General features: G+C 41.2%; 1 protein-coding gene across 1 annotated transcript in view; it reads right to left on the reverse strand.

Annotated features, from left to right (window-relative positions):
• Positions 1-18,140, reverse strand: part of LOC134458191 (GTPase IMAP family member 8-like) — a 34,597-nt gene extending 16,457 nt beyond the window's left edge. Inside the window, exons 1-2 of the mRNA XM_063210358.1 lie at positions 18,083-18,140; positions 10,280-10,341 (exon numbers count right to left, since the gene is read on the reverse strand). Of these exons, the coding sequence (XP_063066428.1) occupies positions 10,280-10,310 (31 nt within the window). The 5' untranslated portion in view covers positions 10,311-10,341; positions 18,083-18,140. The remainder of the gene's footprint in view (positions 1-10,279; positions 10,342-18,082) is intronic.
• Between the last annotated feature and the right edge of the window lie 7,917 nt (positions 18,141-26,057).

Genomic DNA, 26,057 nt, shown 5'->3' on the forward strand with positions numbered 1-26,057 from the left:
ATATGAATTATTTCTAGTGTGTTGGTCACTGATTTTTATTCATTTTTGGAAAGGTAGGCAGTCTTGCTGCCTGGCTGGCGCCCATCTCATAACTACAGTCGTTTGCACCACTACAATATCAACGAAATGTTTTAAAATGTACGACATCAATTTAAAGGTAGGCCTAAGGGATAATGTATTGTCCACACATGAATAAGAAAATGTTTCCCTACGGGGCGAATAACACCCCCGACGCCGAAGGCGGAGTGCTGTTATCTCTGAAGGGAAATGTATTTTCCGTAGTCACGTGTGGACAATACATTATCCCGCTTATCCCGCCCTTACCAACATTATAAAGCATACATAGTTAACCATAGTTTATAGCGTGCGCAAAGAAAGATAGTTCGTGGAACGCTCATAATTTAAACAGGTTAACAAGCAACATGGTTTGGCTACTTTCTAACTTGTTACAGCCACATTGCGCTTCAAACTGTTTGCAGGCTGCCTCGTTCACCGCGCGATATCTACTAAACTCGGGTTCATAACATGATCATTTCTATCTAATCGGCACAGTATTCCAGAAAAAAGCATAGACAACCCAAACACTGATGTGCGCCCTGACCACCATCATTAGCCTATCGACCCTGATACAGGCAGAGCCTATCAAAGGGCGTTGAACACAATGGCTATGGACCTTTTCAGTAGGCTATGGTTGGGGAAGTAGGGCCTGCGTCGTGATTCACCGTTGGTGTTTGTAGCCGCACACCAAAAGTTACCTCACTAACGTTAATGATGTTCTTTGCTGAGTAACCTAGCCAAATATATCCAGATAATCGTGAATTATGCAAAATAAAGTCTGCCAACATGTATTGCCATTCTAGGAGCGATAAGGAGAATGCCGCACAGGCGCGGAGAAAGGGTTCCTTTGACACAGAGAATGCTCTGTGTGGCTGCGCGCATGCAGTGTTTAGTTTGCAGGTTTCAGGCAAATAATGGTGATCGATACGCCCTAGGTCCATAAGACTAACAGTAAAACAGGGACAATGACAAAAGGGATGAATTGCTTGAGGAAATCAAAAGGGACAGAGCGAAGTTATGACAACAAATTGACGTGCACCATTATGCAAGGCTACATGTAGTTATGATGGGTTAACCACTCAGTTACCGTTGCATTCATAATATGTAGCCTATGATAAAGATGACTTCAGCGCAGGATATCAGAAATAAACAAGACAGCGCAGATGGCTTTTAATTTTTAACATGGCCACATTATGCGTCAATACGCCAATGCGTATTAGGCTATTTATCATGAAACCTCAAATCGGAAGTAGCCTTATCTTGTACCCAGCACTTTTCAAACCTTACTCGGGTTTATGGTAATTGTCCGGGCCAGCACTTTTGAAATCAAACGGACGCCCTTGCCTGCATGACATGTCATTTGCATGATAAGAGCACGGACGATCATGGACATACGATGGTACACACATAGCCACACACGCACACAACACGGTTCAGTTCAACGTTTATTGACCAGCAAGCGAGCAGCGCAGTACCAGCTGATTTGCTCTGGAATCTCGAAATGAAAACTGACTTTTCTTGGGAAAAGTGTTGCAAGAACATTGAACTCATTTAGTAGGCCTATCATTGTGCCAAGCGTGTGTCGCAATATTGTACTGGGGATATGTGTTGGGGAGGGCATTAACATTAGGCATATGACAAAAACATTATCGGGGAGGATTGAGGATAAATCTTACACGTTTCCTTATTAATGGAAAATTAATTCCATGCTAATTCCAAGTATTCAAGAACCTAAACAATATGTAATTGCTCCACAGTTCAAGGGTTAGGCTATGGATATTGACACCTTTCCTCCGCGATCGCGGATAGCCCCCACCTTTGCGCTTCTCATCTGGCTGTCACGATATGGAACGGGAAGAGACAGTTCAAGACAAGCGGCATGACTGCAATTGTCAATACAGTAGCCTAAAAAACTGTTAACTGTTCAGCGGTGTGTAGTCAAATTATCACAGCGGTGGTAGATGATTTTATGAAGACCTGGAGGACAAAAACCAACAGACACAATTGCTGAGTGTGTATGCAGTATTTGTAACGAATGATTCTCCTGCCAGGATAGCGTTGGACTACAGAATAACCCATTTACATGTTGAATGTTGAGAGGAGGCATTTTGAAAAGTCGAAGACCTATTCACGAGGATATCATAGCTACCTTTCCTTGTCAATGTCCCATGCACTACAAAATATTCCAGAACCTCATCTGCGAAAGCTTTTTTTAAATGTGGTACACTTCAAGCTTCACAAAACCCACTGGTTAACAGCAGGTTTTACGCACACATTTCGAAGCGGTTAATCACAGATGCTGCTCTCTTCCTTGCTCTCCCTTGCACCCCAACGTACACTGGGTTTAATACACCCTGCAATACTGGCAAACTATTATTCAATTACCATTTCATTTGTTCATGCAAAGACGCGGCAGAGCGATTTAACGTCTCTCTCTCTCTCTCTCTCTCTCTCTCTCTCTCTCTCTCTCTCTCTCTCTCTCTCTCTCTCTCTCTCTCTCTCTACTGTAGCCATGGGCTTAACACAGGGGTTCTGTAATGTTTTCAACACTGTTAGGACCTATATTGTTTTCTGGCTCATGCGCGAACTATTTGTTGTCATTCAGAATCAGATATTACATTGGCGCGGACGCCACCCCACCATTACGCGCATAATTTTAAAAGGTTAACAAGCAACAGAGTTTGGCTACTTTCTAACTTGTTACAGCCACATTGCGCTTCAAACTGTTTGCAGGCTGCCTCGTTCACTGCGCGATATCTACTAAACTCGGGTTCATAACAGGATCATTTAGAAATGAACTATCTGATCTGCGACAGTATTCCAGGCTACTTCACCCTTAAGGAAACTATCAAGGAACTCCTCACTTGTTACTCACATACTAGTGTTAATAAAATATGTCACGACAGCGGCCGGCGGACAGTGACAGTTTGCTGTCTTGAAATAACAACATTCGGACAATAGTGTAGACTTGTGCGCTACACGCTGGGGTGGGGCAGGGCTGCTGTAGGTATCCATTGCGCGCGGCCGGTAGCTTTGGGAACTGTGTGTAAGTTGCATTTGGGTAGGCTATTGCGCGTGTTATAGTTGATTAAGTAATTGACGAGCCAACGTCCGGCAGCAGTGGCTGAGTGTGTAACTTAACTTAACTTAACTTTTGTAGGCTACTATCGTCCGAGTGTCTCCAGATTGTGATTATTTATTCATTCAAAGATGATAGCAGTTTACAGACGCTGCTGGTTGCATGGATATTGTGGTGGTTTTCCCTCCTAATTGTATTTTATGAAATTGTAAAAATAAAACTACCATAACCTTTACTCCCGTTGTCTGTCGTTCCTGAATCGTGGTCTAAATTTCACCTCTTACAATAGTGTCCAGTCCAGTGAATGATCCTGCATCCATGGCTAATTGGATAAAGCATACTAAGTGGATTTATCACATGTGAAACGAGAAGGCAGAAAGTGCAATTAGTTAATAAATGAAACAGTGTACACGTCAGTGCTGGTAAAAAAAGAGTTTTAATGACTTGCACAAAGTTGATGCTCGTTTGGTGAACTTCAAAACCTGCGCTGTATTCAATAAAAGCTGGGCATAACGCACATAAAGGACTGAAAATGAAAATACCCCTATATGTGGTACATATTCTATGTTGTAGCCTACTTCAGTTGTTGGTACCCAGACTTGCATTTTGTCGAGTAATGTCCATTTGAACCTCACGTGAAAGTAACGGGGATTGTGCTGCATTTGGTGGATGGAGCTGATATTACGCACATAATTCTACTGAATAAACATCCAACTGCGACCCAAACGGTAACTTGTCGTGGTAGTCTATGTCGAATATGCCTTAATTTGGCTGTTTGCTATTCGCCTCTGGCATCATCCGAGCATGTGTAGTGCGAGACGCCATTATGACCGTTGCGCGTAAATATTTGCAAGACGATGGGGCCGTCAAACACAGTAGGCTATGGATACTTATTTAACGACTTTAATGAAGATGTCGTGTAGACTGTTTGACGGCCCCTTCCATAGGACAGCATCCATCCATCTATCCATCCCTTCCTCATCTTTACGCGCAACGGTAATAATAGCCATTACTTTTCTTGTAGACGTTGCGCATAATATTTTATTCATTATCGACTTATTTCAAGCAGCATTCCACTGTCCACTCTGCGTGGCCCTGTTGAAAACATGCATGGTTGCCACCACTTAAAAAGGTGCTTGGAGAGGAGGCAAAACTGGTACAATGTAGGCTGCATTAAAGCATACACGTTAGCTTTCACGTTGTGCGATGGATGGAGACAAGTTTGGAATCGCTCCCTCTCTCTCCCTCTCTCGCTCACACACACACGCGCGACATAATTCTCTGCACTCTTTGCAAGACTCTACTGTCACTTGACTCGTCTTATTGGATACCAGCCAAAATTGTAAGCTAGATAGCCAATAGTTTCGATTGTGCTGCTTGGACTGGAGGTATTTAAACTGCTAAAATGTAGGCTGCATTAAAGCATCCGCACGTTTGTGCGATGGGTGGAGACAACTTGGGAATCGCTGTAAGTTAGAGATTTTTTTAAAACATAGGCTGGCAAGATGTAAATGACCTGCACTGCTTGAAAAAGACGATCGACTATGTGCCCAGGCATCTTAAATACTAAAAACTAATAGGCGGATGGCGGGTGGATTCGGTTTTGGAAATTGGAGAAAAAACATTAGGGCGGGTGGATAGCAGGTGGATTAGAAATTCTAAGAAGCGGTTGCGGATGAAATAATACATCCACCGCGCACCTCTAGGCCTACTCCACACGTAGGTATATTCCAGACCTACAGAAGACGGTAGCTAGAAGCGTTCATCTAAAAAGTTACCGGAAAGTCAGAAAACTCGCTGCATGACAACCAAATGTGCTCAGTAGACGCACGCTGCCCTGATTCAAAGCGATTCCCGCCTCTCTGCCCGCAGCTGGGGCTAGGGCCTACTCAAATACTGTTCCAGAAATGTAAGGAGTAGAAAATAACATAGGCCTACAGATATTTGTCAAAAATGTAACGGAGTAAAGTAACGGCGTAAAAGTGAAAAAAAGCTTCTCAAATATTGTTCCAGAAATGTAAGGAGTAGAAAGTAACCTAGATAATTGTCAAAAAATGTAACGGCATAAACGTAAAAAACCGACAACATACCAGTTAAAATGAGTAGGCCTAAGTACATTTTATTTATGAAGCACATCTGAAAACAGCAAAAAAAAAAAAACATTTGATTTACATACTAGATTACTAGATAGGCCTACTAGATACATAGAGAGAGAGAGAGAACGCCCTCCTATGCAGTGTTAATATAGCGATTTCACTTCTCTCTCTCGCTCTTAGTGTTTTTGTTTTTGTTTTACTGTAGCCATGGACTTAACACGGGTGCAGGGGTTCTATAATGTTTTCCGACACTGTTATTTTTTCTGCCTCATGCGCGAACTATTTATTGTCATTCAGTTTGTGCCGTTATTAGGCCTAGGCCTATATGAATCGCGGGTAAATCAGTTATATATTAGTTATATATTTAGACTTCGAACAAAAGAAATAGGCCTAGGACACACGGGAATAATAGGATATAAAATAGGCAGCCTGACTGGATCGATGGACGATTTCCAACAATAAAAGACAGGATATTCAACAAAATAGGCAGCTTATTCAATTAATAAAACTATAGCCCAAGAACATTGCCTCGCCGGGCAGGGAGAGAGAGAGAGAGAGAGAGAGAGAGAGAGAGAGAGAGAGAGAGAGAGAGAGAGAGCGGTCCAGTGTTAATGTAACGATTTAACTTCTCTCTCTCTCTCTTTACTGTAGCCATGGACTTAACACAGGTGCATGGGTTCTGTAATGTTTTCAACACTGTTATATGCATAGTGCTCTGGCTCATGCGCGAACTTTGTTGTGTGTAAGGCAGACAGCATTCTCTTGTTGCTGGTGCTTCGCATCTAAAAAGTTACCGCCCAAGAACATTGCCTCGCCGGGCAGAGAGAGAGAGAGAGAGAGAGAGAGAGAGAGAGAGCGCTCCTATGCAGTGTTAACGATTTAACTTCTCTCTCTCTCTCTTTACTGTAGCCATGGACTTAATCGTAAAAACAACAACAACATAGCCTACCAGTAAAAACGAGTAGCCTAAGTACATTTTATTTATAGATTTACATGTTTAAATCAACAAAAAACAAATAGGCTATTTAAAATAGGCTAGACAAAACCGTTCAAATGAACATATTTAAATAGACAAAACCGTTAAAATGAGCATGAAAAAAGCTGATTCTAAGAAAACCCGTTAAAATGAGCATTAAAAAATCTGATTTACATTTCTAATATAGGCAGACTGAAGGGACCTTTAGTTGAAACCTAAGGATCTTTAGTTCAATTTTAAGGACCTTTCGTTGGCTTTTGCGGTAGACGGACCATCCTCGACTAAAGATCCCCAGCCTTATACTAATGGTCCAACGTTTTGTTCGAATGGTCCCCTCTCACCAATTCATTCGACGAAAAGACCTGATACGGGTCAGCCCAGATGGCTCAGGGCCTCTGCACTACCAAAGTCCTAGGGCCCCCACACCACCCAGGCCTGCACTATCTAGCCCCTCCGGTCTACAAAGTGTAAGGGTATATCAAATAATTAACACTTACCCAGCTGAGTCATCTAGTTTTCTCTTGTTCATATCAATGAGAGGGAGGTAACAAGAGCCTATATATAGCAAGGCTTGAACGTACACTTGTCAATGGCGGTGGGTTGGTGAGATGTAATTTTTTTTCATGTACCACTGAGTTTTAATTGTAAAAAAAACCCAAAATAAATGCAGGAGATTAGAATAATAGTTTTGAAGCAAAACTAAACTACTCTTTTGTGATAATTAAGTGAATGTTTGAGAACATTAGCTTCAAGAAGTGCAGTGCATGATGGGTACGCAATCTAGGCCAACAGACAACCTACCCAGCTCTGAGCCTACGTCCTTAGCTCCTCCCCTCACTTGTGAAATTTAGTTGCTATCCAAACAATTTGCCATGTACGTAACAACAGAAATATTATCATTGCTGCATTGGCCGTGCATTGCATTTCTGACTAAGGGCGTACCCATCATGCACTGCACTTCTTGTAGCTAAGTTTCTCAAACATTAACTTATTTATCAGAGAGGAATAGCTTAGTTTCGCTTCCAAACTATTACTCATCGTTATATTCTGCATTTATTGTAGGGTTTTTACAATTAAAACTAATTGGTGTATGAAAAAATGACATCTCACCACCCACCGTCATTGATAACTTTACGTCCAATCCTTGCTATATAATGCTTCCAATTACTCATTCACATAATGAGTAGAATAAGTGAGATCTTCATACCTACTGAGACTGATGTGGAATCTGAAATGTTCTTACACTTTGTTTCCCGGGGGGGTGGGCGTAGAGTGGGGGCCCTAGGTAGTGCGGGGGCCCTAAGCCATCTGGGCTGAGCAATGCATCACTTTAGAATAGGGACCCTTATTCCACATCTGTTTTCACACTGTTCAGGGTTTGTTCACACAGTGTACCAGGAGCTTATACACATTGTATTCTGGCCCTTACTGCTTACACATAAATAGAAATCTAGGTCTACTAGGTCCTTACTGAGGTTATATTGGTAATAAATCCCTTATTGTGCATGAACAAGACATTTGTGAATACATGCTTAACAACTGTCTTATTTTGCTTAGTACATGCCTTACAAGTTACTTACACATGCATTAATATTTTATGTATTAGTGCTAATAGATGTGTCCCTAAAATAAAGTGTTACCGTGTCCTTTGCTTACAGAAGTCAGCAGAAGTTGTAGAAGTCAATTCTTTTTGACAATAATAGAGCATTGCATCCTGTGCTACAGTAAAAATGGACCATCCAACTTGTGTTAGTGCTAGCTTCAAAAGTCAGCCTCCATGATGGCATGCGGGTGCAGTAGTGCATTGGTTAAGATGTTCTCACTCATCTGTAGAGTTAAATACAGTGCTGAATGGTATAAATGGGTTTTAAACAGCATGAAAAGCCACTCATGCATTATATTTTGAAGGGAGATCTTCGATTACTGCCACATAGTAAGGTCAAATTGCATTCTCTACTATGTTTTAACAGTTTGGCTCCATCATAAGGACCAGCAGGTGATAAAATGGTGGGTTTTTGGTCAAGACCTGTCACACTGTAAGCACTACAGAAAGGAAAACATTGCAAAACATGACAAGGAATACACCCACCATTTAAACTGGTGAAATCATGTCCAAGATAGGAATTAACACTGTTTTTTTATATAAAATCATCTCATCGGTTAATGTATTTAACTGTTAAGTGTTGTCTTTTGTTTTGTTTTTAGTCTTCCTCGACATTTGCTGCCATTTATTGTCCCCGTCCCAACTCTTTTGAGACGTGTTGGATTTATCAAATTAGAAATGAGTACATACAGTGAGGAGAATAAGTATTTGATCCCTTGCTGATTTTGTTGGTTTGCCCACTAATAAAGACATGATCAGTCTTTAATGTTAATGATAATATGTATTCTAATATGGAGAGACAGAATATCAAAAAGAAAATCCAGAAATTAACTCTAAAGAATATATAATAATTTATTTATATTTAATTGAGGGAAATAAGTATTTGATCCCCTGCCAACCATTAAGAGTTCTGATTCCGCAGATCAAATGGCACTTCCAATCAACTTGTTATCTGAATTGAACACACCTGTTAATAGTAACCTGCACAAAAGACACATTGAATCTGCAGAATCAGTCCATAGAATCAGTCAATCAATCAAACTAAACTCGCCAACATGGGACTGACCAAAAAGCTGTCAAAGGATGTCAGGGACAAGATTTTAGAACTCAACAAGGCTGAAATGGGCTCCTGGATATTAAAGAGCAAACTGTTGGTGCATTTCTTCCCAATTTTAGGACATACAAAATGATCATCAATCATCAATCTGAGGCCTGTCTCTGGTTCCATACAAGATTTGACCTTGTGGGAATTTAATAACCAGAATAAAGGACATAAAGCACCTTAAAACTGTATGGGAGGAGCTAGGAAATGATCTCAAGGCAGCTGGGACCTCAATCACTAAGAAAACTATTGGAAACACTTGATACCACAGCGGATTAAAATCTTGCAGTGCATGTATGGTACCCCGGCTTCAGAAGGAACCTGTTCAGGCTCACCTGAGGTTTGCCAATGAACATCAAACTGGATTAGGATATGATTGGGAGGTGCTGGAATCAGATGACACCAAAATCAAACTGTTTGGCATTAACACAACTCGATGTGTTTGGAGGAAGAGAAATGCTGCCCATGATCCCAAGAACAACACCTTCTCCAACATCATAAATGAAAGTGGTAACATTATGTTTTGAGGTTGTTTGTCTGGCCAAGACACAGGACAACTTCACATCGTTAAGAAATGGATGGAAGGAGACATGTAAACGTACAATGCTGCATGCCAACCTCTTTCCCACCACCACTAGACTGAAGGTGGGTCATGGATTGGCCTCCCAATATGATAATAGTCCATGACATACAGCCCAGACAACGAAGGAGTAGCTCAAGCAGAAGCATATTAAGGTCATGAAGTGGCCTAGACAGTTTCCAAACATTAACCCTATACTAATCCTGTGAAGGGAACAGAAGATCCCATTTGGCAAGCTACAGTCATACAACTTAGGTGATTTAGAGATGATCTGCAAAGAAAAGCGGACAAAAATCCTTTCTAATATATCCACAAACATTGTCATTAACTGAAAGAAACATCTGACCTCTGTATGAGAAAACAAGGGCTTTTCCACCAAGTAATTTTGTCTTCTTTGACTAGAGGGATCAAATACTTATTTTCCTCAATGGAATACAAATCAATTAAAATATATTCTTCAAAGTCATTTTCTGGATTTTCTTTTTGATATTCTGTCTCTCTATATTAGAATACATTTTATCATTAATATTATAGAATGATCATGTCCTTATTAGTGGGCAAACCAACAAAATCAGCAAGGGATCAAATACTTATTCTCCTCACTGTATGTCCCCCAAAACAATATTTTTTCTCAGTTTTAACACTTAATATGTTGTCTTTTCACTATTCTCCATCTAATGAATAGATTGAATGTTTTGAAAATGATAGCATTTTGATTTTATTCACTGTTTACCAAACGTCCCAACTTCATCGGAGTTGGGGTTTGTATGTTGATAATGGACTCACCAGTTGGTTTGTGTGATCTGGTGTCGGCCATGTCCTCTTGCTATGTAAAGATGTTGGGTAGCCTGTTCAAGATGTGCACTATTAGGCCTTTCAAATGATATGGATCCATAGAGCATACATACATACTGTTTTTAAAGCTTTTTTGTTTACCAAAATATGCATGATAGGCCTACTGCATAACCCTACACATATACCCGTATGGGCTGTATGGAGGGGAGTGGGGGATTCATTTTAAGTTTTTTTTTTCTTCCAATATCATACCTTATACAGCAAATGTCACACAAGTGAGTACACCCCCTCTCAATTCTAGTTGTGTAAGTATCTCTTCATGGTACAACATTAAAAGGTGCACTGTGAATATTTGTCTTTCCAGAATACATGCTGCCCATTCACAAATGTAGCCTTTTTCAAAAATACTTACCACCACCTTCAAATTACAAATATTCATGACAGGGAAAATTGCACAGACAAAGATATTTTTAGCTGCAAAATGTACTCTAAGTTGGCCCTAGTAGTAAATACTGTATAAGGTATAATAAATATAAGTATATAGTAAATATAAATGTATAATTTAGTAAATTATAATGATTTAGTAAATGTTGAAAAGATGCATGTTAATAGGCAGCACCGTTGCAATGAGCTGCCTCTATCCTACACAGTGCACCTTTAAATACATTCCACTCTGACACAATGCCAGTAGCCAATGTACCAGGGACGTGAGGCCCTCTTATGAGGCAGGTGAGGCAGTGCCTCAACAGCCCCCATCCAGAAATCATGAGAATGATGAGATGCAGTAAATGTGAATAATGGTAACAATTAGAGATGCACCGGATCCTGATTTTTAGGATCCTGCCGGATACCGGATCCACTGCTTAAGATCCTGCCGGATCCGGAACCGGATACCGGATCCTACGAAAGGGTTGAAACACATAGCCTACTCACACATGTGGGCCCTTTTTATCACGTTGGCTCAAACTATTTTGACTGAAAAGCCTCGGCTACCGGATCCTGGATCCTGGAACCGGATCCGGATCCTGTGAAAAACCCTATTATCCTGCCGGATCCGGAAACGGATCTTGGATCCTGTACATCTCTAGTAACAATAATAACAATTAAATTGTTTTCCAGTATCTGTACTATACAGTAACTGCCATTTGTGTAGTATTTAAACAGATTCAATCATTTTCAACCATTTTTGTGACCAAAATCGCCCAACTTGCCCATTTCCTATCAAATTAGTCCGAATACGCAGCGCCACGAGCCTGCCTCACCGCGGATTGGGCAATCCCTCGTTTACAAGCTTAAGCGCATGCGCCATTTAGGGTTTTCTTTTGCCTTAAGACATGTAAAAGTTTATCTTTTACCTGACATGTTTCGACGGTGTTACTTCCGTCTTCATCAGAGGGTCACTGTGATGTTGATGAGTGACGTGCTTTAAAAACAGCTGATGTTGTTGTGGAGGTGTGACCTCCCTGCCAATAATGACAGGTTGGTCACACCTCCTACTGTTAGTTGCCCTCTTAGGATGGTGGTCCAGGTGTGTGAGAGCATGTAAGCCCCCTCATCCCTGTTCATGGTACTTGGGCTACGCTTTCTGATCTCCATAGACTCCTTAATCCAGCGGTGGTATCTGTTGTTCTCTTGCTGTATGACTTTTGCCTTGTCCCAGTCCATGATGTGATTTTCCCTCCTACAGTGGTCAGTTATTGCTGATTTGAGGTTCTTCTGTGTGGCTCTCTCCTTTATTGCTCTTGTATGTCTTTGTTCTGTTTCCCTTTCACACTCTTTTTTAATGCTATTTTTTCTTATGTTGAATGTGCTTCCTGTCTCCCCAATATATGTTTTGTTGCATGACCAGCACGGAATCTCATATATGACATTGCATTGTTATGTTGGTCTATTTTGTCCTTGGGATATACACATACACAACAACATCAGCTGTTTTTAAAGCATGTCACTCATCAACATCACAGTGACCCTCTGATGAAGTCGGAAGTAACACCGTCGAAACAAGTCAGGTAAAAGATAAAAACTTTTACATGTCTTAAGGCAGGGGTCCCCAACCTTTCTGGGTCTGTGGGCTTCTGAGGGCTACTCGAGGGCTACTGAGAGCTACCCAAGGGCTACATGTTTGTTCAAAATCCTCCACTGATGTCTTGACATCATTCCCAAATCACACTATGATTGAATGATAATTTGCTTATAGGTTATAAATAAATAATCTCATATTTAAATTAAGAAAAACATTAACTGTGACTAAAATCTTGTAGTCGTCACTGTTTACTAACATCCTTGGTGGGCACATCAGAAGCTCCTGGAGGGCTACCTGGCGCCCGCGGGCACCACGTTGGTGACGCCTGCTCTTAAGGCAAAAGAAAACCCTAAGTGTTTAAGTTAAACAGTTAGACATTATGAACTTAATACATACTGTATGTTGTATTAAATGTTTTTATACACTTACAACAAATATGTATGGTGTGCCCTCATTTTCCTGATAAAGTGTACTATTTTCTACGTGTGAATATCATTTCTTTACTCTGAACACTTTGACATAACGTGGTGTTAGTCCGGGGGAGTATAATTTGTAACGTGTTTGGCTTTTTGACTAAGGTCAAGGGGAAGATATATCTGTCCTCTTGTGTGGGTCACTGTTTAGGTTGGGTCACAGAGTAACCTTTTTGTTGGGTCAGAGTACATTTTAGGTACTGAAGCGAGTGAGGCCACAATTTAGAGGGGTGGTCGGTTAAAGAGTAAAATTCTAATAGTAAGAGTCTGGGACTCGTGAAATATAACTTTAAGTTTACTAGTGAGTACCTTATCTTTTATTGTTTTTATTTTGTGAGTTTACCTGGGATTATAGTGGGCGCTACTCCACTTGTGCATTTCTGGTTTGGGAATTTTGTTTCTTTATAACTAGTGAAAGAGGGGCAATTACATTGTTTTATGTGTTTTACTATTGAACATTTTTGGTATTAAATCTCTTATATTACTTCTTAGACTGTATTCCCCAACAGTACTATGAACTACGAAAGTTTACGCTGTAGTACTCAATATTGCAAAAATGTCCAGATGACATACACATTTTAGGTGTTCTCAACAGGTTTTCAGGTACCAATAAATTAACTCTGGTTGGCATTGTGTTTTTAAGTACAACTGACATCCTAACACAATGTCTTTGAGTTTGTAAATTGGAACTCTATCTGGCATATGAGTGGCTAGATGTCTTGACAACAGCTGAGGCGACCATGGAGTAGTGGTTAAACAGCTGGTCTTCAACCTCAAAGGTTGCAAGTTCAATCCCCAACATGGAGATAACCTTACCTACTTCCATACTTCCTGGAACATGGTATGAAAATGTTCAGATGGCCACCAGACCCATGACTCCAGCTTTAATTAGCAATATTTTTCACATTTAATTTCGAGCGAAATTACAAAAGAAAAATGCTTAGGTAAAGCAAGACAATGTTTGAGCTGCTGTGGTCTGGATAGGGGAATGGCCACAATATCAGAGGATTGCAGGTTTGAATCCTGTATTACCAATTAAAAAAACACTCAAGTAGATATTTATTGTTTATTTTTTGCGAAACTGTGAAAGTTACAAATTCTTTAAATCATGTCAATTGGAACTATATCTGACATATGAGACTATGGATGTCAGCATGTTGTGCTTGGGCAGTCATGGACTAACAGTTAAAAAAAAGTTACATTCAAACATTATTGTTTTGGTATGATGTCAGTTGGCCGGATTTGAAGTGGAAAGTATGTGTGAAACACATTTGACTGTTAATTATGAGTAAGTCCAATACTTTCTAACAAACAGGGCTAACTTTCTACAAATACAAAACCTGCAGTTGAGTGGTGTAGGGGATAGTCCTCTGCATGTAGCCATGTCCTTATCTTGAGGTTGAGAGTTCGAATCCTAAGGCTGGGTCACTCACTTTTTTGGTTGTTTTAGTTGTTTTTTTTTTATTGTTTACCAGCTTCTGCTTTGTGTAAAGAAGAACCCATTCATGTCAGAACCATAGAAACCCTATTTTATTCAAATGTAACATAAAATACAAACTTCTCTAAAAATGGTGAATCTGTCAATGGGGGATAGATTTACTCAACACCATGTGACCATCAAACCACAACTGACAACTTGGCATGGAAAAATGTGTCTATCAACCTCACTTCAAGGTAAGAAAAGACCCATAAAAGTGTGTTGGTGTGTATGTGTAGTAGTTTACTATGTTGCTGTGTGTGACCTTAGGTGCTCTTGATGCTACACTGTGTGTAGGCCTATGCTATGTTAGCAACTTACAGTCCCTCCAGTTTTTCGCGATTCAGCGATCGCGTGGATTCATGCAAATTCAATGATATTCCGCATAATTTCACGATGCCACGTAATTCCTGTAAAGCCGCATATTTCCCGCAAAATTTTTTTTTTATAGGCAGCTGGCATCCAGCATGTTGCATTGCTGCCACCTACTGTTCAAACTTCAGTGACACTAAATGTGTGCAGTAGGCCTAGAGGTGCGTGGTTGACGTATTATTTCATCCGCAACCGCTTCTCAGAATTTCTAATCCACCCGCCCTAATGTTTTTTCTCCAATTTCCAAAACCGAATCCGCCCGCGGCCCGCCATCCGCCTATTAGTTTTTAGTATTTAAGATGCCTGAGGCACATAGTCGATCGTCTTTTTCAAGCAGTGCATTCCAAACTTGTCTCCATCCATCGCACAACGTGAAAGTTAACGTGTATGCTTTAATGCAGCCTAAATTGTACCAGTTTTGCCTACTCTACAAGCAGCACAATCGAAACTATTGGCTATCTGGCTTGCAAGTTTTGCTGGTCTATCCAACAAGATCAGTCAAGTGACATAGGTCTTGCGAAGAGTGCAAGCGTCGCTTGTGTGTGTGTGAGCGAGAGAACTAGAGAGAGTAGAGAGAGGCGCGCGCTTCCCAAAAGCACTCTGCAGAAAGGAAAGGGCAAGGCGAGGTCTCCAAATATCAGCTTATTTTAGTAAAGTAGACATCAGGGAAATATTTTGTTTAATAGCAAAGCCGGTTCATATTGCTCTGAAAGACACTGAAGTCTATGCCTATATTTTAATGGGTTTACGCGCGCGAGGTCACCTAACTGTAGTGACGCCCGGTGGTATTACGAGAGGAAAACGATAGCACTTGGGCAAACAGTAAAGTCAGTTTAGCCATGCATACCTGCCTATGATGAACCAGTTTTGTCGTTTGAAAAAACACTCTTCCCGGCGCTAAAGCAAACTGCCATTTCTGACTGACCCAGATGAAATCGCATGCACGGAACTCCACGATTGAGATGACATCGCGCATAGGCTATATTTCCCACCGCTTATCACAGAAGCCGACAGTGAAACATTGTTCTTATGAAGCTGGCGGGAGACGTGCACATCTTAAGCCTGCTTAGACTGATTGTGGTTTTCAGTTACCAAAAAAACCCAGAAAGGGGTGCAAAATCTTTGCAAAAAATGAGAAAATCCCGCAAAATCTTTGCAAAAAATGAGAAAATGCCGCCACAAAATCAGACATTTTGACCGCAAAAATCACAAAATCCCAGCGCAAAATCCTGGAGGGACTGAACTTAGCTTAGAATGTTAGCTACTGCTAGTTAGGCTAGCACTATGTAGGCCTTTCATACAAATCTTTTTCTTTTATCATACATCTGCCGTGTATTTGCAAGTGATGCGTTGCATTTTCATGATGACATACCTGTATTGCACATTGAACTTCTGTATAAACCAGTGTAGCAAACCCAATGATCATTCTCTAGGGGCCTAATCCAGCAAGTCCTCATGAAAGCCTTAAACTTATTAGGCCTATTTATGCTCCACAGGCAGCCGATATGGGACCACCAGAACTCTATGATCCATCAGCTCTACTCAACACTCCAAAGGATAAACAACTGACTGTGTTGTGAAGTCTGACACTATTTTGGGAGAAATGTTATTGTAAGTTAGGCTATATGGATCTCCTTCAGCCACCAACTCCTAATGAAAGATTCAGAAATGGACAACAAATAAATGACTAAATTGCCTAATGTGTTGAGGTTGATTCTTTGTAATATATTGACTGTTGACTGTATAGACTGGGTCTAAATTTTAGAACAGATTGTTGTGTATTGTATGATTGTTGTGTTATTGTCTACTGTTTTTGTTTGTCAACCACATGGAACAAAATTAAAAAAAAACTTGATATAAAGCATTGTTCACGTTTGTGGAATTAAAGCTCATGTTATATTTGGTTTAAACAGAGGGGTGGTAGCCTAGTGCATTAGTATAAACCAACCAATCAATAAACCAACCAAGATTTTTTTTTGGTTCTAAAATGGGAAAACATAAAACTTTTAATTTTGAAATCAAAAACTTAGAGCCAATATAGCTAAACAATGCTGTGCTTGTTTACTTTAAAATTGTAACTCTCTGCTAAGTACTAATTGCATTGATTTTTGCACCATTCTCGAAATATTTATGTCAATGGAGCATGTTAGATCTTTGAGTAGCAGCTACTAAAACATTCAAGATTTTATTTTTTCTCATAACATTTGTTTTCACATAACATGTCTGATTTTATGTAAGACTTACGTAAACGTTTTAGTTTTCAACTCAAATCTTTTGTGTAAACCATTGTTTCTGTGCATTTTAGAGTTTGGAGTACATACTTGACTTGGGCTGCTAAAAACTAAAAATCTAATTATGGAATTAATGTTTTCAATCTTTTCAGTCATTTCAAAGTTTTTGATCATCTTCTTAAAGATTTTGTGTCCTGCATATGCATGCATGTATGTAGTATTTACGTAAAACATTTGGTCACAAAACTAAAACTTTAACGGGAATAAGTTTCCACAAAAGTTTAGAGTTCGTGGAACATGTTGGGGTTTACAGTGTAGACTCCACTCACTTAAGATAACTGCATTAACAGGTACACATACTTGCTCTAGCTCAACAGGAACCCACTTTGGTCCGCTTATTTATCTGAAAGGTAATGGGAGGGGCTACATGTGTAATACACCGTGTGTACACTGTATAGCATGCTCTGTGTATGGAGGTATGGTACTGAAATGCCAGTTTACTTTACTTCCATTCTTCCTGGGCCAAAGATGCAATTTGAAATACTTTATGTTAAGAGCTGCTATGAGACATGAAACTTATCGGCAGGCCTATTTGGCAAATATTTTTGTGCATATATTTGAAAATCTGATTTTTAAAAAGTCAGTGCCTCACTAGCGACAAATGTGTAAAGCCGAGGGGTGTGGGGTGTACTCACTTCTGTGACATACAGCAGTTTACAATTTTACAGTATTTTTCAATTACAACAAAAAGGTGATTGCACCATGTGTAAACCATGGACCCATTTATATCTTCTGCCCACAGGCACGACAGCATGATATCAGATTGCGAGAATGTGTTCAGTTGAAGGGCAGGTACAGACTGTTACCGCCCACATCACCAAACCGGTTCGGCAAGTCACCGGCATAATGTTACTGAAAGCAGAGCTGACGGGAAAGCCCCATTTTCTGATAAATAGAGACACGTTTAGACAGTGTCTGGTTATCAGTTCATACACCGAGCATGAGTGACTTGTATTGTATATAGGCTATGTTTGTTTCTTACATTTCTAGAATTTTCTTTGCCTAGGAGTCTCTGTTTTGACTCAGCATGTGGCCATTGTAAAATTACATTCTTTCTTCCAGGAAGGGGCTGTTGTGTCACTGTTTTTATGTTAATCAACATATTTCTGTCTATCACAAAATCGTAGTCCAGCCAAATGCACAGATAAAGTACCTTACCTTCACAGAAGCATCATTTTCAGGTTTGTAGTTTTGCCCGTGCTTACCTGTCTCACTTACCACATCTCTATTGCTTGTTGTTGTGCATGAGGCAGGGGGCGGACCTTGTTATCCTATTTCAGCATGCCCCTCCTTTATGAGTCATGGCTGCGCTGCCCTTTTCATTTGAACACCTTGAATAGACACAAGAGGGAAATGACTGCTGTTTTACCGTAGAGGTATAGCATAACACTAGAGTGGACAAGGCAAATCACTACAACACTGGGAAACGGCAAATGCACCCTCCCATCTTATGTAGGTAGTGTAGGTACCTTCAGTCAATGCAAATCAATGGAGAACACGCCTACCTCTGTCAAAAAATGACTAAAACTGTGAATATGAAGTCACACATTAATCAAAGACCAGATTTGAAATGTCGGAATAAATATGCACTTAAATCATATGAGTCCATGAAATATATTGAAAAATCAAATTACATTAATTATGTAGATATTTCGCAACACACTTCAACTATTGTCCTTGTATAGTGTGTTGATGGACATTTCCACATTATTAAGCCATTTTTTAACAGAGGTGAGCCTCCTTCTCCATTCATTTCCATTTCCTAGGTCTACCTCAAAAAAATGGCTGCCACAGATTGTGGGGTCCACTACATGTTCTACCTCTGTGTGTTTTGCTCTCACAGATAAATACTGCAGATAACAAGTTTTTTTTTATTAATGGTGAATGAAACCATTTTAGGTGCCGTACAAACACACACACACACACACACACACACACACACAGACACAGACACACACACACACACACACACACACACACACACAGACACAGACACACACACACACACACACACACACACACACACCTCTACTACTATATAGAACTACTACTCGGATGGACAGCATTAAACACAGCCATAATATATGTCCGTCTCTGACAGATAAACACAAAACACTTTTAGCAACTAAAAGCTACAATTTACATAGATTAAAGCACATGTACAATTTCCTGGAGGTTTGTGTTGGTGAGTCAATAAAATACCACTTACCTCTTTTCACAAACAAAGTTGAGTGCCAGGGCCCGGTTGCACAAAACACCTTAAGTTAAGTATTTCCCTTAAAGTCTGAGTTAAGGGTCCCCTAAGTGAAAGACAGTTGCACAAACACCCTTAAAATTTCCCCTTAAGTTTTCCTTAAGGGTTTCCCCTTAAATATTTAAGATTTTCCCTTAAAGTTAAGAAGTCCCTTAAAGTTCGTTAAAATCGTTGCACAAAAGACCTTAACAACCAAGTTAAGGGAAAATATCTAAGGGACCGATATTGTCGCCTTAAGTCAGACATGGCTGAGTTTATGAACATTCAGCAACGTGATCAGCGGATTCAAAGAAGAGTTTTCTGCGACCGGGAGAACCCAATGGATACGCTTACCGACGAACAGTTGATTATTAATTATAGATTCGATAGACAATCCATATATGAATTATCCAACCGTCTCGAATTGGATCATGCTACCTTCAGGAGTTGTGCTCTCCCTGCCGTCTTGCAGCTGATGATTGCGCTGCGTTTTTACGCGACTGGATCGTTTCAATCGGTCATTGGGGACATTTTCCATGTGCATAAATCAACCGTGTGCCGTGTGGTGCACCGAGTCTCCAACGCCCTCATCCGACTCTTAAACGCCTTTGTCAAATTCCCATCAAAACCGGAGGAGGACGACATAGCCGCAAACTTTTTTGCAGTGGCCGGGTTTCCCAGAGTCTGTGGAGTGATAGACGGTACCCACATCATGATCCAAGCGCCGCCAGAGTATGAAGATCAATATGTTAATAGGAAGCATTACCATTCAATCAATGTTCAATTAATATGCAATCATGTTAACAAAATTACAAACGTAGTGGCGCGGTGGCCAGGGAGTATACACGACGCACGTATCCTGGATGAAAGCAACATCGCAAGAGAGTTTGAGGAGGGGAGGCACAAGGGGATAGGCCTACTGCTGGGTGACAGTGGGTACCCGACGACTCGTCCTTGTCTGATGACACCCTTGAGAAATCCTACCAACAGACCTCAGGCAAGTTGTCTTTTTGGCTTATAGGCCTATTGCCTGCAAATGTGTCTAATACCAATTATTCTGTTGCTCCACAGGAAAAGTACAACCTCAGTTTGTGCAAGACAAGAGCCATCATCGAAAGGGTCAATGGCCAGCTTAAAAGGCGGTTCCACTGCCTGCACTCGGAGCTTCGTGTTGAAACTGGCAGGGCATGCAAAGTCATCCTTGCGTGTGTTGTTTTATTTAACATGTCAAAAGACTTTCCGGACTTTGAGAGAGAGGTGGAAGAGGAGGATGAAGACGTCGAACAGGATGAAGAGTGGGGGGGTATGGAGAATGGCAATGTTGTGAGAGACACGATCATCAACATTTTTTTCAGCTAGTCCTAATCAGCCTAATATTAATAATTAAAATAGTGTTTACAACATCATTGCCTTTTTTTTTTTTTAGATGAAATAGGTCTATTAATGCAAGGTGTTTTTCAATGCAAGAATATTTTTATTTAAATTTTACTCTTCAATTGGTGTGACAACAATAGTGATTTCCTCAGACAGCTTGTTCAGCTTGTGCTGGAGTAACATGCTTTTCTTGTTGAGGGTCTCGATTTCCAGGAGTAATTTTTGCTTCTGCATAAGCAAGACCTCCGGCTGCAGTGCCAGCAGATCCTCTCCAGGCTTTGGTCTATGGTGTCAGAAACAAGAAACACAATTAGACATGGATGTAGTGGGCTATAGGCTAAACCGTGATGTGCAATATAGCCTAATTATTCCGTAACTTTGTAGGCTAACAAATGGATGAAGGCTAGGCCTACTTATTGGTTTGATCTGCAATTCTGTGACTTTGGTTCACATACTTCGCTGCTGCTGCTGCTGGTCTCATCCTCTTTGCAGGGGGGAGATGAGAAGAGTGAGGCACGTCATCCTCTGTCACTTCAAGGGAACTGCAATTCATTCACGGTTATTTAATAATGCGCAGGTTACGTTGGCCTAGCCGTGTTTTAAATTAGACTAAGCTGAAAGAGGAAAGTAGGCTAAATAATTTCATTCACCTTTCCACGTGAACACTGCTTTCACCTCCACCGGGTATCCCACCCGTGACAGCTGGGGAGTCACGGCCCATTATTTCCACCACCAATCAATCAATCAATCAACAGTTTATTGTCATTGTCTCAAAAAGGCAACGAAATTGTGTTTCGGGTACAATACTTAGTAGCAGCAAAAACTAATACAAAGTTTAGTACACCTGGGACGCTGCGCACTGCGCGCATCCACCTTCACAAATCTTGGTTTTAGACAAGTGTTAGACAACATTGGGTAAGGATGAGGAGAAAAAAAGATTCCATAGCTCCACATTGCAAACATTACAATATCAAGGCATAGAACAAAAAAACCTCATATGGCTATAAGCAGTGAAGACAGAGACATTGTACATGAACCGGTGGGAGGGGGGGCAGAAAGAAGCAGAGGACGCGTTGAAGAGTAAGGGGAGGGGTGGGCACTGGATAGCTTATCACCCCACTCTGAGCCATAGCTCAAACCGTCCCAGGGACACTGTCCCATAGCAAGTGAAAAACACCTCCAGGTGCCTGTGGTAGTTGGGAAGGAGGCAGAGAGTCCAGACATTGCTTGTCCTCCAAGGAGAGATAAGAGTCCTGACCTTGGTCAGGTCGCTGCAGCTGCAGCTGGGGCGCCAAAGCAAAATAAGATTTATGTTTAGGTTATGCAGACATTCCTTTTCTATTCTGCAGTAATTCTCATGTGACTGGCCACACGTTTCACATACAGTAGAATTTCGAGCAACCTATCTCCCAAGCCGATCGATTCCATCTGGCGATCGTGCGCGACAAGTCCATCAATGCGGCGATCAATCGCTTCAAGGTGGCGATGTCCGGCCACAACCACTTCAGTCAATTTGTCCATCTGGCGCTGACCCGCCACAAAACCCTCCAAAGCGCGATTCACGACCACATTCTGTGCTCGAATCTCACTGCCCACCCGATCAATTGAGCCGGACAGCCTGGGGCCCCTAATGGCTGCCCATACCTTTGAGCAAATGCGGTACAGCAGTCCCAAGGATAATCCAATTCCCAAGGAACTTGCCACCAAGTAGCCGAAAGTGTAGACATCTTCTACGTCCTCAATGTTTAACGGAGCCAGACACATGACGTTCCACTTCCCCCACGAGTCCATCACATAGCCAGCCGCCGTTGTCCCATCAGGACAGTTGGGCTCCCCCGAACCCACTTTGATCTTCGAAAAGATGGTGTCAATTGCGTTGAAAGACCAGTTGACCAAATCCATTGTTAATTTCTTTTCAGGAGAACAGGACAGCGTGGAGTCTCAGCAGAAATTAAAGTCAGACAAGACAGAGTGCAACAGCCGGGGAAGAGATAGTGGAGAGGAGATAGGGAGAGGGGAGAGGGGAGAGGGGAAAGGGAGGGGAAAAGAGAGCTCGGGAGCTCTGAAGAAACACGTCCGCCTCCTCCGAGAGCAGAACAAGAGAACACCATTTCTGCCTCACTCGACAGTGGTTTTGCAGGTCCACCGCCACCTGTAACATTTAATTCAAATTCACACAATAGCCTCCCTGTAGGCATATTTCACCGTTATTTTACTTAGAACCTTGGACTACATAAATGTCGATTCGGGACGACTTGGACCGTCACTAGCCTAAACGCTAGGTGGTGACAAATCACGTAAGCTATTTCTTACCAGTTTTCATCGTCTCCTTGCGATGGGCGGACAGCTCCTTCCTCGCCTGGACCGCAAGGTTTTCACATTTTTTTGGACCTCCCCCACTGTCCTCTTCACCATATTTCTCGAGTTTATGGTCGCGGTGATCTCTTCCCATTGCTGCTGCTTCTTCGCGGCCGTTATTTGAGGGTTAAATTTGCTTTTTATTATGTTTTTTCTTTTGTTAAATTCCTCTAATAATACTACTTTCTCCTCCTCTGACCAGCTTGGCTTTCTACCCTTACCATTGTCCATGTTTATAGATAAATGGCTAAGCTTACAGCTTATGGTTAACAATGTTTTCAGATGAATCTTCAAGAATGACTTTAAAAGTTTCCTTGGAAACAATAGAATTTTACCGTTGTAAACTCCTCTTTACTGTAGTAAATCCCGTAGGGCTTTCCCTTACCTAAGGGAAGGACTTAAGGCATTCTGTGCAACCCCCTTAAAGCGATGGTTCGGAGTAGAATCACCCTAATGCCATTTGAACCGTGACACCCATCCACCTTTACACCCGAAGTGTTTTCTGCCGCAGGCTTACATCAACAGAGTTGCCGTGTTATTCGATGTTTATTCCGGATAGCCTGACTCAAGCGCATATGGATCCTGGGCACCGTCTCCAAACTTTCCCCACAAAAATAACATGTCATGACACCAAACTTCTACAGTATAACAAATGTGGTTTGTACTCACAAAAAGATTAATTTGAAACTTTGTACATAGTCCAGGAGTTTATTAGTAACAACACACGAGACGATTAGCTTTTCTGCTGCTAAACATCCGTCGACGTCACTTCCTCCAGCTGGGACTGTCCACATATATATATGCACGAGTGTGGCATCGTCTTCTATTTATTAAACGTGGTAAAATTTAAATCCGAAGTGGTTAATTTCTAGTTGTAGCGCAAGCTGTCTTTTTGAGTTTTCCGCCTTCCGGACTCACGTGTATTTGTTTCCATCAACAAAGTCCCAGCTGGAGGAAGTGACGTCGACGGATGTTTAGCAGCAGAAAAGCTAATCGTCTAGCACACACCGTTATCTGCACCGGAGCCTGAGGTTCTTCAAATAGTTTATCATCAAATCAAAATGTTGTGAACATGGATCCTTCTCATTCACATAATAACTGGAGTAAATTATTATATCTTTTGAAAACAAATATGAGGTTATATTCACAATCATGAATCAAAACACGTTGCAACATAAAGCAGATGGACAATAACTTTCAATGGAGAAAAGCTTTGTATTTTACAAGTTCGTAGCTTGGTTTCATTGGTCTTGCTAACAATAACATTCTGTATTACACATATGCAAACAAACACTGTCAACAAAGAATTCCCAAACACAAGCTGTTAAGGAGTCCAAACAGCTGTCCTTAGGCCCTGGTGCTGTGAACATTCAATTACGCAAGCAATCATGTGAAAATGAGTGCACATACTTGGAGAAGAGCTATCAGAGCACTACTAAAAATAATAAATGTAACATCTAGAGGGCAAATTGCCAATGAGTCATTCAGTACATTTTTCCATCCATGTTTGATATAACGATGACCTCAACATGGAAATTTGGATGATCAACCCTTGTTGTTGTGTCAGTTGCACTGTACCTATGTGCCGGCATATATTGCACAGAGCGCAACATTGAGAAAAATAAACGTGGCAACAAAGTTGTGAATGAACATGTGCAGCAAACATGACAGGACCAGGCTCGGACTGGGAACGATTTTCGGCCCTGGCATTTTTCCTCTACACCGGGCCCCCGACGATCAACGAGCGACGAGATAAATCTGAATAGAAACCCACCCAAATGCTATTTTAACCTTTTTTTGACCACAGACGGTCATCCAAAGAAGCCCAATCTTGCCCTATTTGGCAACACACCAGCAAACATTACATGAGCGTTCCCATGAACCTATCAGAAGGAAGACAGCCGCCTTCAGATTCCAACCCCACTGTGCACTGCTTTACATTTTTTAACGCCATCTGCCCACCGTCACAAAGATGAAAGTTACATGGAAGGGGTATATATACTGCACCGTTTACTCTGAGTGATACGTAGTGTACTGAAGTTAATTATGGCATTTGTAAGAGCCCGGGATTACCGACTTCGACTGTTCTAAAATTCAGGGCTGGTATTAGCGCAAGGGGCCGGTCCAAATTGCGTTTTGCTCGGTATCACAGATTGCCAGTCTGAGCCTGGACAGGATTTACGCTGGTATTCCAGATCTCGCCAACCAGCCAGGATACCAAAGATTAGAGAACATAAAGCTGTTACAATTCAAATCTGAAAAAATAAAAACTATATCACACTTTGTAAAAAAAATATGCCTACATGAAACGTTAAACCATGAATTCGCAAAACAACACATGTCAAAATATTAAGAATAACTATGCGGCAATTACTAAATCATACAGATAAAGCAGTGCAGGTGTGCCAGATTCACCTGCAAGGGCCAAATGTCAAAATGGTTGGTGCAAAAATGATTTAACTAGCACCAAACCCAGCACATCAACATTTTGTCACATTGTGTTACATTTATTGTGATGAACAGTGTGTCATTCAAATCATTCACATTCAATTAATTACGAGTAATATGTACTTAGTACAAGGACAGTTCTTTTAGGTGGGGTTGATCAAGTAATTTTTCAACTGTGGAAAGGGTGTGGGAAAACAAATTAACATACAGTATTCCAACACCATAATACATTCATTCCTAGCAACAGGGTAGGACTAGCTGAGGATACTTATATGATCCATCTCATTATCTAACCTCCCATTGTGCTTGTTGACTGCCCCACCTCTGTGGACAAAACAACAATGTTTCCCTGTTGTCGACTCCCTGCAGTCAACTCCATTTTGTCAACTGCAGTGCACACCAACAGAAAGATTATCTTCTTATATTACAGACCAAGGTCCTCATAAAGATAGCTGTCCAGTTCTCTCAGCAGGGAGAACATGATGCCACACGCCTTGTCTCCCTTATTAAGTAGCATAGCAATCAGGGACCTGACTTGGTCCTGCAACACACTGGACCTCTGCAGGATTTCTTCAGCCTCGGTACTGCTTACCACAGGGGGACACTGGGCTTCAAGGTCATCCAGGACGCCTTTTAGTAGAGCTCTTGATGTTCTCTTAATGAGATCAGGTCGGATCATGAAAAGGCAATCTGAGGGAGAAACAAAAACAAGTTGGCCGA

Source organism: Engraulis encrasicolus, chromosome 1 (assembly GCF_034702125.1).
Source record: "Engraulis encrasicolus isolate BLACKSEA-1 chromosome 1, IST_EnEncr_1.0, whole genome shotgun sequence".
In the NCBI taxonomy this organism is placed as follows: domain Eukaryota; kingdom Metazoa; phylum Chordata; class Actinopteri; order Clupeiformes; family Engraulidae; genus Engraulis; species Engraulis encrasicolus.